At 39.5% G+C, this 17,017-nt stretch overlaps 1 protein-coding gene across 1 annotated transcript; it reads left to right on the forward strand.

Moving 5' to 3' along the window:
* Positions 1–3,152: 3,152 nt before the first annotated feature.
* Positions 3,153–16,475, forward strand: LOC133754867 (zinc finger protein 345-like). The gene is made up of 4 exons (XM_062185237.1): positions 3,153–3,210; positions 6,113–6,239; positions 6,484–6,576; positions 9,991–16,475. The coding sequence occupies exons 1-4, from the start codon at positions 3,175–3,177 to the stop codon at positions 12,282–12,284; spliced, it is 2,550 nt and encodes an 849-aa protein (XP_062041221.1). The 5' UTR covers positions 3,153–3,174; the 3' UTR covers positions 12,285–16,475.
* The last annotated feature ends 542 nt before the right edge of the window (positions 16,476–17,017 follow it).

Consider the following 17,017-nt stretch of genomic DNA (forward strand, 5'->3'; position numbering starts at 1 on the left):
GATTCATTTTCAATTCTCTTTATATACAGAAGATCAGTTTAGTATATATTAGGTAAAAACTTCAATAGTTTTCCCCCATATAGCAACACAAAGTGAGAAAAATAGTGTTGGAGTACTAGTTATAGCTTTAAATAACAGTGTACAGCACATTAAAGACAGAGATCCTACATAATATTTTTTTAAAAAAATAATTAATTTTCTATGCCATTTCCAATTTAACACCAGGTTTTTTTTTTTCATTTCCAATTCTCTTTATATACAGAAGATCACTTCAGTATATAATTAGCAAAGACCTCATCAGTCTGCGCCCACACAGAAACGCAAAGTGTAAAAATACTGTTTCAGTACTAGTTATAGCATCACTTCACATTGGACAACACATTAAGGACAGATCCCACATGGGATGTAAGTCCACAGTGACTCCTGTTGCTGATTTAACAATTTGACACTCCTGTTCATGGCGTCAGTAATCTCCCTAGGCTCTAGTCATGAGTTGCCAGGGCTATGGAAGCCTTTAGATTTCGCTGACTTTGATCTTGTTCCGATAGGGTCACAGTCAAAGTGGAAGTTCTCTCCTCCCTTCAGAGAAAGGTACCTCCTTTGATGGCCCCGTTCTTTCCACTGGGATCATACTCACAGAGATCTTTGATTTAGGTCTTCTTCTTCTTTTTTTTTTTCTTTTCCATGGTATCTTGGCTTTCCATGCCTACAATACTCTCATGGGCTCTTCAGCCAGATCCGAATGCCTTAATGGCTGATTCTGAGGCCAGAGTGTTGCTTAGGACATCTGCCATTCTATGAGTGTGCTGTGTATCCCGCTTCCCATGTTGGATCGTTTTTTCCCTTTTGGATTCTATCAGTTAGTATTAGCAGACACTTGTCTTGTTTGTGTGATCCCTTTGACTCTTCGACCTATCAGAGCCATCAATTGGTAACTGAAATTGATCACTTGGACTAGTGAGATGGCATTGGTACATGCCACCTTGATGGGATTGTATTGGAATCCCCTGGCACATTTCTAACTCCGCCATTTGGGGCAAGTCCGATTGCATATGTCCCCAATTGTACATCTCCTCCCTCTCTTTTTCCACTCTGAAATTTAACAGGGATCACTTTTCAGTTAAAATTTAACCACCTAAGAATAATTGTGTGTTAATTACAGAGTTCAACCACTAGTACTAGAACAACAACAACAAGAACAACAAATACTAAAAAGCATTAAGTATTACATTGTACATCTAGAGTCAGGACAAGAGCTGATCAGGTCATTGTTTTTTATAGTGTCCATTTCACTTCGAGAGGTTTCCCCTTTGGTGCTCAGGGAAAACAAATGAAATTTGTCTCTTTGGGACTGGCTTAATTCACTCAGCATGATGTTTTCCAGATTCCTTAATCTTGTTGCAAATGATCGGGTTTCATTGTTTCTTACTGCTGTATAGTATTCTATGGCGTACATGTCCCATAATTTCTTTATCCAGCCAACTGTTGATGGGCATTTGGGTTGGTTCCAGGTCTTAGCTATTGTGAATTGAGCTGCAAGAAACATTAATGTGCAGATGGCTTTTTTTATTAGCCAAATTAATTTCCTTTGGGTAAATTCCAAGGAGTGGGATGGCTGGGTTGTATGGTAGGGTTATGTTCAGGTTTCTGAGGAATCTCCAGAGTGATTTCCATAGTGGCTTAACCAGTTTGCATTCCCACCAACAGTGGGTTAGTGTCCCTTTTTCCCCACATCCTCTCCAGCATCTGTTGTTGGTAGATTTCTGAATGTGAGCCATTTTCACCTGGGTGAGGTGAAACCTCATTGTGGTTTTGATTTGCATTTCTCTGAGTACTAGTGATCTTGAACATTTTTTCATGTGTCTGTTGGCCATTTGGATTTCCTCTTTCAAAAAATGTCTCTTGAGGTCCTTGGCCCATCTCTTAAGTGGGTTGTTTGTTTTGTTGTTGTGGAGTTTCTTGATTTCTTTGTAGATTCTGGTTATCAACCCTTTATCTGTAGTATAGTTTGCAAATATTTTTTCTCAGGGTCTTTTTTTAAAAGATTTATTTTTTTTAAAGAGTTACACACAGAGAGAGGGAGATGCAGAGAGAGAGAGAGAGAGAGAGAGAGAGAGAGAGAGATCTTCCATCTAATGGTTCACTCCCCAGTTTGCTGCAATGGCAGAGTTGTGCCAATCCAAAGCCAGGATCTAGGAGCTCCCACATGGGTACAGTGGCCAAAGGACTTGGGCCATCTTCTACTGCTTTCCCAGGCCATAGCAGAAAGCTGGATCAGAAGTGGAGCAGCTGGCAATCAAACTAGTGCCTATATGGGATGCTGTTTGCAGGCAGCAGCTTAACCCACTAGGCCACATTGCCAGCCCCAATCCAGGGATTTGTGAAGGGAAAAGGTCTATTTAGAATCATTACTGGTAAAGTGCACTGCATTAAATATACATTATGTGTATTTGTTAACTTTATTTAGTGTAACCTTTAATAACAACATAATGTTTATCTTTGATAATCATTTATTTGAACACTCTTAACATTTCTTTTTACTTTTACACTATTATTTTAAAAAATCTGTAGATAATGCTTTCGTTAAACCAATGATAACTTCTGTTTAATCTCTGCCACGTAATATAGGTGGGTGCATTTTCCTATGTATTTCCATTTTTACAGGTTTATTCCTCCACAGTAAAGCTGGTATTTTCTTGGTTAATGTATTTATTGTTATTTATGCATTCTATCATATTCTTTTTTTCCCACTGTTCAGTGCAGAAGGAAAGTACAGGTTTTTTGTTTTTTGGTTTTTTTTTTTTTTTTTTTAGATTTCATTTATTTATTGAAAGAGTTGCAGAGAGAGAGAGAGAGAGAGAGAGAGAGAGAGAGAGTCTTCTATCTGCTGGCTCACCCTCCAAATTACTGCAAAGGCTGGAGCTGAGCTGATCCAATGCCAAGACCCAAGAGCTTCTGGGTCTCCCATGAAGGTGTAGGGGCCCAAGGACTTGGACCATGTTCCACTGCTTTCTCAGGACATAGCAGATAGCTAGATTGTACGTTGAGCAGGCAGGACTCAAACCAGCACCCATATGGAATGCTGGCACTGCAGGCAGCAGCGTTGGCCTCCAGAGTTTTCTTTGAACTCTTGTCATTCACCTTCTCTCCCAGGTATGATTCTGGGTCCTCCACATGTTCCTAAGAGGAAAGAAAATGAATATATCACCTGTAAGTGTTTTTTGTTTTTTGTTTTTTTTTTTTTTTATCCCCCAGTTTGTCAGTACTTATTTTAGGTGTTTAATGCTAGTTTATTTATTTATTTTCTTTTTAGATTTTTTTTTAATTTATTTGAAAGCCAGAGTTACAGAGAGGCAGAGGGAGAGAGAGAGAGAGTCTTTCATCTGCTGGTTCACTCCCCAATTTGCCACAATGGCCAGAGTTGCACTGATCCAGAGCTAGAAGTGAAGAGCTTCTTCTGGACCTCCCATATGGGTCCAGGGGCCCAAGGACTTAGGCCATCTTCTACTGATTTCCCAGGCCATAGTAGAGAGCTGGATTGGAAGGAAAGCCACTGGGACTTGAACTGGCACCAATATGGGATGCCAGCACTGAAGGCAGTGGCTTTACCTGCTATGCCACAGTGCTGGTCCCAGTATACTAGTTAATTAAAATGGAAAATATGGGGCTGGCTCTGTGGCTCAGTGGGTTAATGCCCTGGTCTAAAGCATTGGCATCCCATATGGGCACCGGTTTGAGACCCTGCTGTTCCACTTCTTCTCCAGCTCTCTACTATGGCCTGGGAAAGCAGTGGAAGATGGCCCAGGTCCTTGGGCCCCTGAACCCATGTGGGAGGCACAGAAGAAGCTCCTGGTTCCTGGCTTCAGATTGGTGCAGTTCCAGCCATTGCAGCCAATTGGGGACTGAACCAGCAGATGGAAGACCTCTCTCTCTCTGCCTCTCCTCTCTCTGTGTAACTCTGACTTTCAAATAAATAAATAAATCTTTGAAAATTTTAAAATAGAAAAATAAACATAAAATTTGTTCTCATGGTATATACAGAAATGAATGATGAATTTGGCACAATTATGCATCATTACTGTCATCTATCATAATGCAGTTTGGTCTCTTGTCTTTCTGTTGCTATAGCAAAATATATATTTGTTACATGAATTGAGTTGAAACTAAGCACAATATGCTACATTTTTGGGGTCGTGTTGTCTGAAACAGTCTAAATGTAGATGATGTACTGAGCAGTGTTTTAGTGCTACCTATGAAGTAAACACTTAGCATTCCGCAAGTGGAAGAGTTACCTAGTGCTAAAACACAAATCAGTTAAGTTTGTTTTTGAATTGTTAGAGTAATGGAGTCCTTAATACCTTTGAGAAGCTGAATTGGATTCTGGAATAGAATAAGGAATGTGTGAAGAATCTACTGGAGGCTTATTTATTTATTTATTTATTTGGCAGGCAGAGTGGATAGTGAGAGAGAGAGAGAGACAGAGAGAAAGGTCTTCCTTTGCTGTTGGTTCACCCTTCAATGGCCACCGCGGCCAGCGCGCTGTGGCCGGTGCAACATGCTGATCCAAAGCCAGGAGCCAGATGCTTCTCCTGGTCTCCCTTGCGGGTGCAGGGCCCAAGGACTTGGGCCATCCTCCACTGCACTCCCGGGCCACAGCAGAGAGCTGGCCTGGAAGAGGGGCAACTGGGACAGAATCCAGTGCCCCGACCGAGACTAGAACCCGATGTGCTGGCACCGCTAGGTGGAGGATTAGCCTGTTTAGCCACAGTGCCGGTCTGCAATACTGACTCTTGAATGGGCAATGTTAAGGAGAAGTATGTAGAAGCATTGAGAATAAAAGGCAAGAAATCATCAGTGAAACTGCAATGGGAATGAACAGAAAATAATTTCCAGGAAAACACCATGCATATCATTTCCAATATGTCAGAGAAAAAAATATATTAAAAGACAGGGCAGACATTTAGCTTAGTGTTTATGATGCCACCTCAGAGTGTCTATGTTTGATTTCCAATGCCGGCTCTAGTTTTTAGCTCCCAGATAATGCAGACCTGGGGAAGCAATGGTGATGTCACTAATGAAGGAGGCCTAGATTCCATTCCTCAATCCTGGCTTCAGTCCTGCCCCACCTCTGTTTGGTGTGGTTATCTAGGAAGTGAATTAATGTGTCAAAGCTCTCTATCTCTCAGTACATCAACATTTTGCTCTATCAAGCTAATAAATATTTTTAAGTAAGAGAGAAAATACAGGTAAGACAAAGAATACAAATTAGCTTTTGCCCTTGTCTATGATTATTCTACTGATAAACAATTGAAATAACTGCCCAAAACATTCAAATGATAAACATTTGAAATAACATTATACATAATTAAAGTGAAAGCAATGGAATTATTTGCCCAAAAAGAGAACCTGGGAATGTCTGCAGTACAATCTGCATTTGTGACTCACTGAGAAAAATGCTTAGAGATTTGTTTAAGAACCTGCAATAGTCACCAGAATTGTAATCCAGCAGGCTAAGCCTCCACTATCAATGCTGACATCCCATGTAAACAAAGGATTTGAGTCCTTGCTGCTCCACTTCCAATCTAGTTCCCTGCTAATCTGATTGAAAGAGCAGTGAAAATGACTTGAGTATTTGGACCCTTCCATCAATATGGGAGACCCATGGAGTCCCAGGCTCCTGGCTTTGACCTGGCCCAGTCCCAGCCATTGTGGGCATTTGGGAAATGAACAGTAGATAGAAGATATATCCTTTTGTCTCCCTGTCTCTCCCAATCTCTGTAAGTCTGCCTTTCAAATAAATAATCTTAAAAAATAGGCCAGCGCCTCCACCTTGCGGTGTAGTCAGTATTGCCCCTCTTTTAGCCTGCTGTGCAATTCCCCTTGACAGATGTGGCCTTTGTGATTTGAACCTCCTGTTTCCCTCCAGCTTGGGCATTTCGCACAGCCAGTAGATAATGGGTTTGACTCTGTTGAATGCTCTGTGTGGCTTTCTAAACACTCAACAAGTCTAATGTAAAACCATATCCTTCCTTTTTCCTTCATATTCATACACAACTGTCAGTGTTTGTTTTGTGACAGAGTTAACATGTTGACTGGAAGTGTAATGTTACAGGTGATGATAGCATTTGAAGACCTGGCTGTGTACTTTACCTGGGAGGAATGGCAGAACATGAACAATGCTCAGAAAATCCTGTACAGAGATGTGATGCTGGAGACCTACAGCAGCCTCTTCTCCTTGGGTGAGTGACACCCATCACATTCCCAGTGATAACATTTTCTTGCTATTTGACAAGCAAGGGAACACTTTATAATGTTTAATATTGGACAGGATTAGAATTTGAGTCCATGAATAATCTGAATATCTACCATCTAACAAAAGATTCAAATTGGAACATTTGTTGCATAGCTCCTTAACCAAGCTGTAGTCCTTCAAATAACCCAAGATAGTGATTTTACAAAGTCTTACTTTGTTTCCATTAATAGGGTACTGCATTACCAAACCTGACTTAATCTTCAAGTTGGAGCAAGGAGAAGAGCCATGGATGGTGGACAAATGCTTGAATCAGAGCCTTTCAGGTCAGTCTGCACATAAGAGACAGGGAGGCCAAAGCAGAAAGTGTGTATATGTTGACTAGTAGTCTTTCCATGAAATTTTCTCAAGCCTTACTCCTGCTGACAGCTGGTTTTGTGGATCAGACACAGGCATTTAGAGATACCAGTATCTTTTCTAAATTTTGTTCTTAGTGAAGATGTTCTTTGATTAAAAAAAAAAAAAAAATCCAGTCATTTCCTGATGTTACTAAGGCTTTTATTTAGGTTTGATACATTCCCCAAATTCTAACTTGTCCTTATCTATACTTTTATACCTTTTCCTTCATGCACTTATTAGTTCCTTCAGTGCTTGTTAGTTAGGCAACATACAGAAACTTATTTTTTTAATCTTAATGTTTCTGGTCTTTTTTTCTTTTTTTGACAGGCAGAGTGGAGAGTGAGAGAGAGAGACAGAGAGAAAGGTCTTCCTTTACCATTGGTTCACCTCCAATGGCCACAGCACACTGTGGCTGGCATACCATGCTGATCTGAAGCCAGGAGCCTTCTCCTGGTCTCCCATGCGGGTGTAGGGCCCAAGGACTTGGGCTATCCTCCACTGTACTCCCGGACCACAGCAGAGAGCTGGCCTGGAAGAGGGGCAACCGGGACAGAATCCAGTGCCCCAACTGGGACTAGAACCAGGTGTGCCAGTGTCACAGGCAGAGGGTTAGCCTATTGAGCCACGGTGCTGCCCTGTTTCTGTTCTTTTTTTTTTTTTTTTTTTTTAAAGATTTATTTATTTATTTCAAAGTCAGAGAGAGAGAAGAAGGAGAGACAGAGAGAGAGAGGTCTTCCAGCCACTGGTTCACTTCCCAATTGGCTGTCATGGCTGGAGCTGTACTGATCTGAAGCCAGGAGCCAGGAGCTTCTTCCAGGTCTCCCACATGGGTACAGGGGTCCAAGGACTTGGGCCATCTTCTACTGCTTTCCCAGGCCATAGCAGGGTGCTGGATCAGAAGTGGAGTAGCTAGGACTTAAACTGGTGCCCATAAGTGATGTTGACACTGCAGGTGGTGGCTTTACCTGCTTTACCACAATGCCAGCCCCCAGAAACTTATTTCTAACTCATTGCTCAGATTGAGTTCCCTCTCATGATTTTGCCCAGGCATAGAACTTGCTCAGGACTGAATCAATAAGTGTGAACTCTCTTTTTTAGTCTCTTTTTTTTTTCCCTCTGTGCCTCTCAAATAAATAAGAAAATTATAGTCTGTTGGAAACATTTGAGGAGTGAGCCTATAGTTGGCAAACCTCTGTTTCAGTCTGTCTTTATCTTTCATTCTGTCTCTCTGACTCTCAAGTAAGCAAATAAGTAAATGCTAAAAGATGGTCATGTGGCCGGTGCTGTGGTGCAGTGAATTAAAACCCTAGGCTGAAGCACCAGCATCCCATATGGGCACCAGTTCGAGACACAGTTGCTCCACTTCCAAACCAGCTCTTGGCTATGGCCTGGGAAAGCAGTAGAAGATGGTCTAAGTCCTTGCACCCCTGCACCTGAGGGAGACCCAGAAGAAGTTCCTGGCTCCTGGCTTCAGATCAGCACAGTTCTGGCCTCTGTGGCCAATTGAGGAGTGAACCATTGGATGGAAGAGCTTACTCTCTCTTTGCCTCTCCTCTCTCTTGTAACTCTGACTTTCAATTAAATAAATAAATCTTAAAAAAAAAAAAAATGGTCATGAGTAAGCCTCTGTGTTGTGACATCATAAATTATGAAGCTAGGAATGACACTGTGGTGCAGTGTGTTAAAGCTCCAGCCTGCAGCACTAGCATTGCATATGGGTGCCATTTCAAGTCTCAGCTGGTCCTCTTCTAATCCAGCTCTCTGCTAATGTACCTGAGAAAAGAGAAGAGGTTGGCCCAAGTCCTTGGCCCCCTGTACCCATGTGGGAGACAGGAAAGACACTCCTGGCTCCTAACTTCATCTTGGCCCAGCATTGGTTTGTTGTTCCCATATGGGGAGTGAATCAGCATATGGAAGGCTTCTCTCTGTCTATCTCTTTCTATAATTCTAGCTTTCAAGTAAATAAAGTAAATCTTTGATAGAAAAGAAATCATAAACTAAGCATGAACTTATATAAAACATGAAAATAAGTGATCCTAGACTCACCAAGAAAGTAATGCGCTTTTGAGACCCAAGCTCAAGTAGCCTCCTGGGTTTATGTTGAGTGGCTTAGATTTTGTTAAGGGTGGAGTTTGAAGTATGATTTCTCTCTTATTTTTCAGTATCATTGAAAAATAAGCAAATAAAAAGATAAGAAAAGCATAGGAAATGAAGCTTTCAGTGAAAATAGGAGGCAACTGATTAAAAGCATCTAGAAATTCAAATTATCACACAGGAATGTTTACAGAAAGAATCGAGAGGAGGTAACCAGCACTGATGATTTCAGAATGAGCTAGAAAACACTTTTCAAAGAAGATGAGCACATCCCAGTTTGCAGAAACAAATTCTTCAAACTGATTGGGAGTGTTTAACTAAAGTGGTATATTGGGACTTTTCTCTACCTGTTGTATTTCTGAGAGGCTGAAGGTGTCGGGTGTCCTTAGGAATTTGGGGAAGCTGGCATAGAGTAGAGACAAGGTAGTTTTTCATTTGAAAAATCCCACAAATGATGTTTACCTAGGAAGACTGAACATGAGACAATCTTAGATCCAAATCATACTCCTTAAATGTTGTCCTGCTTAAAGTACAGGCACATTTCACTCTTCTCCACCTGCAAGTAAATGATCAGTAAAACTTTTTCATGTTTATGGTTGAAATATCGGAGAATCAAAAAGCACACAATTTTTATAAAAATAAACTGGAGAAAAAGGACAGGGGAAAAATGGTTGCTAGGTAGTGGGTGAATATTTTTATTAAATATTTGTCCATTCTTTAAAATATTTTATAATTATTTCATCTTTGTGAAAGGCAGAGTGATAGTGAGAGAAGAAAGAGAGAGAAAGAGGCCCTCTATTAGCTCACTTCCCAGATGTCTGCAACACTTAAGTCTAACTAGTCTGAAACCAGAACTCTAGAATTCCTCTAGTCTTCCCTGGTGTCTCACAGGTTCCCAGGCACATGAAACATTATCTGCTTCCTTCCAGTTTACATAGGCAGAGATCTGTACTGAAAGCAGAGTAGCCAGGGCAGGCATCCCACTCATCATAGCACAAATGTCATTCTACCATCCTTGACAAATTCCCATAGTAAAAAGGATCAGGTTTGAACATTGGGAAACCTCATGGTATATTAATGTATTAAGGAGAAAAACCATATAATGGTCACAAATAAGTACCTCATACTGATTCTGTGAAAATCTTATGCCACTTGGATAACAAGTAACTCCATTCTCTTTACATGAGTATGCCAGGAGAAACAGTAACATGTGATTCAGTGACATGATTGCTTTTTTCTCATTTCAGTGGTCATGAAAATGGATGACCTGATTAAGATCAACCTGGAAAGTCAGGACAAAAATCTGAATCAGGATTTTATGAAAAATAACAAGACATCAGGTCACAAGAGAGTTGAATTAAGAAAAACCCTTAGTTTAAATTCAAGCCACATTCCAACAATGATTATTAAAAAGGGAATCTATTCAGGATTGAAGCCTGAGGAATGCAATAAATGTCACACTGTGTATCCCCACAGTGGGCCTGATCAACTACAGGCTGGAGAGAAATTTGATAACACTAAGATACCTGGAAAATCTCTCCAGTTCTGTGAGCCTCTTAGTCAGTACAACAATATTCACATCATGAAGCAGCCATTTGGACCCACTGGACAAGCAAAAGTCTTCACAAGAAAGATGTTCTGTAAATCTGAGAGGGTTCATATGGCAGAAAACTGTAATAAATCAACTGTCACTTTTGGAAAAGCAACTCAAATAGAAAAAGCTATCCATGAAAATTCTAGCCTCAATATGCATCAACAAACTCACACAAGAAAGAAATTTTATAAGTACATTAAGTATGTTGAACCTGTCATTCACCAGTCACATCTTGCAATAAATCACAGACTAAATACAAGGGAAAAACTTTACACATGTAACCCTTGTGGAAAATCACTCAGTATTAATTCACCTTATGAATGTAATGACTGTGGAAAAGACTTTGGACAAAAATCAGTCCTCAGGAAATGTCAACAAATTCACACAGGAGAGAAATCACATGAATGTAGTGATTGTGGAAAAGCCTTTACACAAAAGTCATACGTCATAAAGCATCAGCGAATTCACACAGGGGAGAAACTTTATAAATGCCTTCATTGTGGAAGAGGCTTTCTGTGGAAGTCAGCCCTCATCAGACACCAGAGAATTCACACAGGGGAGAAACCTCATGAATGTAATGACTGTGGAAAAGCCTTTGGATGCAAGTCACAACTCATCATACACCAGCGAATTCACACAGGGGAGAAACTTCATGAATGTAATGACTGTGGAAAAGCCTTTGGATACAAGTCAAAACTCATAAACCATCAGCGAATTCACACAGGGGAGAAACCTCATCAATGTAATGACTGTGGAAAAGCATTTGGACAGAAGTCACACCTCACCATACACCAGCAAATTCACACAGGGCAGAAACCTCATGAATGTAATGACTGTGGAAAATCCTTTGGATGCAAGTCAGACTTCATCAGACACCAGAGAATTCACACAGGGGAGAAACCTCATGAATGTAATGACTGTGGAAAATCCTTTGGACACAAGTCATACCTCATGAAACATCAGCGAATTCACACAGGGGAGAAACCTCATGAATGTAATGACTGTGGAAAAGCCTTTGGATACAAGTCAAGCCTCATAAACCATCAGCGAATTCACACAGGGGAGAAACCTCATGAATGTAATGACTGTGGAAAAGCCTTTGGATGCAAGTCACACCTCATCGTACACCAGAGAATTCACACAGGGGAGAAACCTCATAAATGTGATGACTGTGGAAAAGCATTTGGACAGATGTCACACCTCCTCATACATCAGCGAATTCACACAGGGGAGAAACCCCATGAATGTGATGACTGTGGAAAAGCCTTTGGATACAAGTCAAACCTCATAAACCATCAGCGAATTCACACAGGGGAGAAACCTCATAAATGCAATGACTGTGGAAAAGCCTTTGGACGCAAGGCAGACCTCATGAAACATCAGCGAATTCACACAGGGGAGAAACCTCATCAATGTAATGACTGTGGAAAAGCCTTTGGATACAAGTCAAACCTCATAAACCATCAGCGAATTCACACAGGGGAGAAACTTCATGAATGTAATGACTGTGGAAAAGCCTTTGGACGCAAGGCAGACCTCATGAAACATCAGCGAATTCACACAGGGGAGAAACCTCATCAATGTAATGACTGTGGAAAAGCCTTTGGATACAAGTCAAACCTCATAAACCATCAGCGAATTCACACAGGGGAGAAACCTCATAAATGTAATGACTGTGGAAAAGCATTTGGACGAAAGTCAGACCTCATCATACACCAGAGAATTCACACAGGGGAGAAACCTCATGAATGTAATGACTGTGGAAAAGCCTTTGGATGCAAGTCACAACTCATCTTACACCAGCGAATTCACACAGGGGAGAAACCTCATGAATGTAATGACTGTGGAAAAGCCTTTGGACGAAAGTCAGGCCTCATCGTACACCAGCAAATTCACAAAAGGGAGAAACCTCATGAATGTAATGGCGATGGAAAGGCCTTTGGATGAAAGTCAGACCTCATGAAACATCAGTGAATTCACACAGGGGAGAAACCTCATAAATGTAATGACTGTGGAAAAGCATTTGGACGAAAGTCACACCTCATCGTACACCAGAGAATTCACATGGGGCAGAAATCTCATGAATGTAATAACTGGCAAAGCCTTTGGACACAAGTCACACCTCATCATACACCAGAGAATTCACACAGGGCAGAAACCTCATAAATGAAATGACTGTGGAAAAGCCTTTGGACACAAGTCATACCTCATATTACACTAGAGAATTCACACAGGTGGAGAAACCTCATAAATAATGATTGTGGAAAAGCCTTTGGCCGTAAGTTAGGCCTCATGATACATCAGCGAAATCACACAGAGCAGAAACCTCATGAATGTAATGACTGTGGAAAAGCCTTTGTATGAAAGTCACACCTCATATCACACTGGAGAATTCACACAGGGGAGAAAACCCATGAAAGTAATGACCAAGGGAAAGCCTCTGGATAAAAGTCAATCCTTTAGAAACATCAGAGAATTCACACAGGGAGGAAACCTCATGAATGTAATGACTTTGGAAAAGCCTTTTGACAAAAGACAAAACTCATATCACAGCAGAGAATTCACACAGGGTAGAAAACTCATGATTGTAATAACTGTGGAAAGCATTTAGCCATAAGTCAACCTTCATCATGCATCAGGGAATTCACACAGGGCAGAAACCTTATGAATATAATGACTGGAAAAGCCTTTGGACAAAAGTCAAACCTCATAATGCACCAGAGAATGCACACAGTGTTGAAACTTCATGAATGTAATGACTGTGGAAAAACTTGATTTTAACTTCCAACTCCAAATGCATCAGAGGATTCACACAGGGAAATAACCTTATAAATGTAATGACTGTGTAAAAGCCTTTTTCTATAAGTTATATCAAAACAGAATTCACACAGGGCAGAAACCGTATAAATCTAATGAGTGTGGAAAAGCCTTTATAAATCATACGTTGTAAGTCATAGCTCATATTACACCAGAGAATTCACATCGGAGAGAAACTTCATGAATGCAATGACTGTAGAAAAGCCCTTGTCAATAAGTCACATCTCAGAATGCGTCAGAAAATTCACATGAAAAGAAACCTTTTGGACATAATGACTTGGAAAGCTTTTTCCCATATTTCAGCCCTCATTGCACATCATCTAATTCATATGTGGGAAAACACTTTGTATATAATGCATATGGAAAAGCCTTTATCCATAAGTAACACCCCATAAAACATCAGAATTCACATGGGGGAGAAACCATATGAATGGAATGAGTGTTGGAAAACTATGCCAATATCACACAATATAACATCGAGAATTTATCACATGGTGGAAATCTTGTAATAAATGTGGGAAAGCCTTTTGTCAGAAGGAATACCTCATAACACATGTAGTTCAAACAAGGGATAGAACTTAAGAATATAATGAATGTGAAGGACTTTTTCCAAAATCAACATAACCATGTGACAGAGCCATTTGCTGGAAATTACATCCCATACAATAGGTATTCCCATAAGGAAGAAAGGTTGGGACCAGCGCTGTGGCACAGTAAGTTAAAGCCCTGACCTGAAATGCTGGCATACCATGTGGGCACTGGTTCTAGTCCCGGTTGCTCCTCTTCTGATCCAGCTCTCTGCTATAGCCTGGGAAAGCAGTAGAAGATGACCCTGCACCCATGTGGGAGATGCAGAAGAAGCTCCTGACTCCTGGCTTTGGATTGTGGCAGCTCCAGCCATTGCATCCATCCAGAGTTAGGAGTTAGGAGTCTCCACTTGGCTGCTTGCCTGATGCAGACACAAGCTGGCACAGATGTTATGTATGTCCAAAATGGCTCCTGCTCTATCAGCTTGCATGTCTTTGTGAGGTGATTGGAGAGAGAGAAACATGTCTGTACTGTCCCTTTTTTCTCTCTCTCCTCTAGTTTGGCTGGCACACTTTCCCTTGGATACTTAAGCCTCATTTCCTCTAGTTTCCTGCCACATTTTTGCCGGTGGCTCAGGCTACTGTGGTCTTGTCTCACCTCACTTTCCAGTTCTGGTGCATAGGCTCTCAGCTGTTGGAGTCATGATCCGTGGGCACCATGCCATCCATGTGGGTTCACTGCATCCCTCTAATATCAGTAGAATTCCCTCTGTCATTTTTTTACCTAACTCTTCCCTGAGACTACTCTATTTCCACTTTTTAAAAACTATTTTCTCCTGGGCTAGAGCAGTAAGCTCCCTCCCTACTCCACCATCCAATTATTAGCCCATCTCTATATGATTATGACTCTGTTTCTGCCAAATTACTAATTTATACACCATATAATCAAAATTAAATGCCTTCCATCGAGTGCATATTTATTTTGTCATTTACTACTGTCACCTGCATGTGTAATGAGTAACCTGATTTGTAACATTCCTAACACAGGGAAATGATGGGCCCCATGGTTTGATTTATAATTGTGTGGTCATCTACTCACTCTAAATGCTGGAAGTTGTCCCAGCAACTGTCATGTGTATAGGATTTGAGTATATTGCCGTGCCAGCACCATCATGGTCATCAGCATAGGATACATTCTTAATGTTTCTAGATGCTCCTGGAACTTTAAATTATTTTCTGATTGTGGAAATTTTCCAAACTACAAGTCTATATCATACTGTAATTTTTCCAGTTTATTCCAGACTGTTTTTTCACCAAATATTCATCCACATATTTGTTTTTAATTATGGCTCACATTAAAATGACATTGTTACTAAGGGCAAGACAAAGTTTTAACTTCCATGTGCATCAATTTTCTATATTTTGTCTTTCATTTTATTAATTTCATCTGAGTATGTCAATATCCACATGGAAAGCAATCTTAGCACTGCCAATGTATGATGATTCTTTTGGGCACTTATATTTTCATGTCATGAATGCACTAAATAATGTTCAAGTTGTCTTAGCAATCTCCATCTTTATGGCCTATCAAATAATTTTAGAACATTTCAAGGACACTTTTTTATAGCTTCTTTATATTTCGAGAATCAAAATTGTCATTCTCTTTAAAATTTCCATTCATTAGATCAAGACAATTTTATCTTGGTTTTAAAATTACTGAATTTAATGGCATAAACTTTCTTTGATTTAAGAAAGCACAGATTTTCTGTATTTAAATGTGTATTGAGGGCTACTTTTATTAATATCTGTTACATCTCCTTGTAACCTTATTCCTGCTTCTACTAAATTTACCATTTGTACACACAACTATCAATATAAAACATATATTGAAATGAATACATTTCTCTATTTTTCATGTTGATTCAAATTTATTATTACCACCTCAATAAATAATAACCTAATTTGTGCCAATTCTAGTGCAGGGCACTTCAGGCTACCATGATTTATTTTATCATTGTAAGGCTATCAAATTCTGGCAGATGTCCAAATTTTACTTTCACAGTATATGAGAACAATTTAGGGCCAGTTCCATCACTCATTAGCAGGAGATTTCATTCTTAGCTTTATAGACATTCATGGAACTTGAAATTAACCTTTAATTATGAAAATTTGTTAATTTTTAAATTCACTGGAGTCACTCTTTTGCACAAATACTTTAGTCTAGACCAATCCTAACCCTATGAATCTGTGGCCATGGTGATTTAATTTTTATTGTAAGATCATCATCACCCCCAACATTCTGTAAGTTGCCTTCTGGAAACTGTCAGGTACACAGTGTCTCAGGGCCATTTTAGCCAAGGGTAATAATTCTTTCTCCTCAACGTAGTATATATATGAATATATGTAACATATATAACATACATATATTTTATTCATAGATAAATTTGCCACTGTGTTTCTAGATACTAGTATATTTCCTGAAAATTATGTGGGAAAATAGTGGGATCTTAATGTTATTTTTATCCCAGAATTATGTATGTTTATTTAATTTTAGAGGCTGGTAGACTTGGAGAAACAGAGAAACAGACTTTATGAGCTACAACTTGATGGCTTACTCTTCATTCTTGTAATTTTCAGAAACTGGATCATTACAGAAATCTGAGTATTCTTTTCTGATGATAAATACATTATACAAATTTCAAAATGTTGCTCTGTGTACATTTATATTACAAATTATATATATGTGCATTTACATTGTAATGTCATAAACACACACACATATATATTATATATATAAACACCTTTAAAATTCTCCTTGTTATTGGTATAATTTTTTTGAATTTTAAATATTTACTTCCTTTTAAAATTTTAAGTAATATAAGTTTGATATATTTCATATATACAGACTAATGAATGTAAGTGACACTTCCCTCGATACCCTCCCTCCCACACACACTCCAACCCTTTCTCCTCTTCCCTCTCACATTCCCACTTAACTTTTACAAAATGATTGTATAGTTAACCCTACACTAAGTAAGAGTTCAACAAGTCAGCAAATAGTATGAAGGAAAAAAATAAATTAAAAAAAATCACTGTTCCTCAATGGAAAAGACAAGTGCTCTAAACAATCAACAAATCTGAAAAAGTGTATCTAACTCCAATACATTACATTTTAGGTACTCTATTAGCTACCTCAGATCAGGGAAAACATATGATATCTGTCTTTTGGGGACTAGTTTATTTCACTAAGTATAATGATTTCCAGTTTCATCTATCTTGTTGCAAAAGACAGGGTTTCTTTTTCTTTTTTTTTTATAGCTGAGTAGTACGCCGTAG

Source organism: Lepus europaeus, unplaced genomic scaffold (assembly GCF_033115175.1).
Source record: "Lepus europaeus isolate LE1 unplaced genomic scaffold, mLepTim1.pri SCAFFOLD_29, whole genome shotgun sequence".
In the NCBI taxonomy this organism is placed as follows: domain Eukaryota; kingdom Metazoa; phylum Chordata; class Mammalia; order Lagomorpha; family Leporidae; genus Lepus; species Lepus europaeus.

What these genes read in the sequence shown, in the direction of transcription:
- LOC133754867 (XM_062185237.1), top strand. Translation starts at nt 3,175, where the DNA reads ATGTTCCTAAGAGGAAAGAAAATGAATATATCACCT. An exon ending in CAGCAGCCTCTTCTCCTTGG is followed by an intron (nt 6,240 to 6,483) that starts GTGAGTGACACC and finishes TTCCATTAATAG; the next exon opens with GGTACTGCATTACCAAACCT. An exon ending in CTTGAATCAGAGCCTTTCAG is followed by an intron (nt 6,577 to 9,990) that starts GTCAGTCTGCAC and finishes TTCTCATTTCAG; the next exon opens with TGGTCATGAAAATGGATGAC.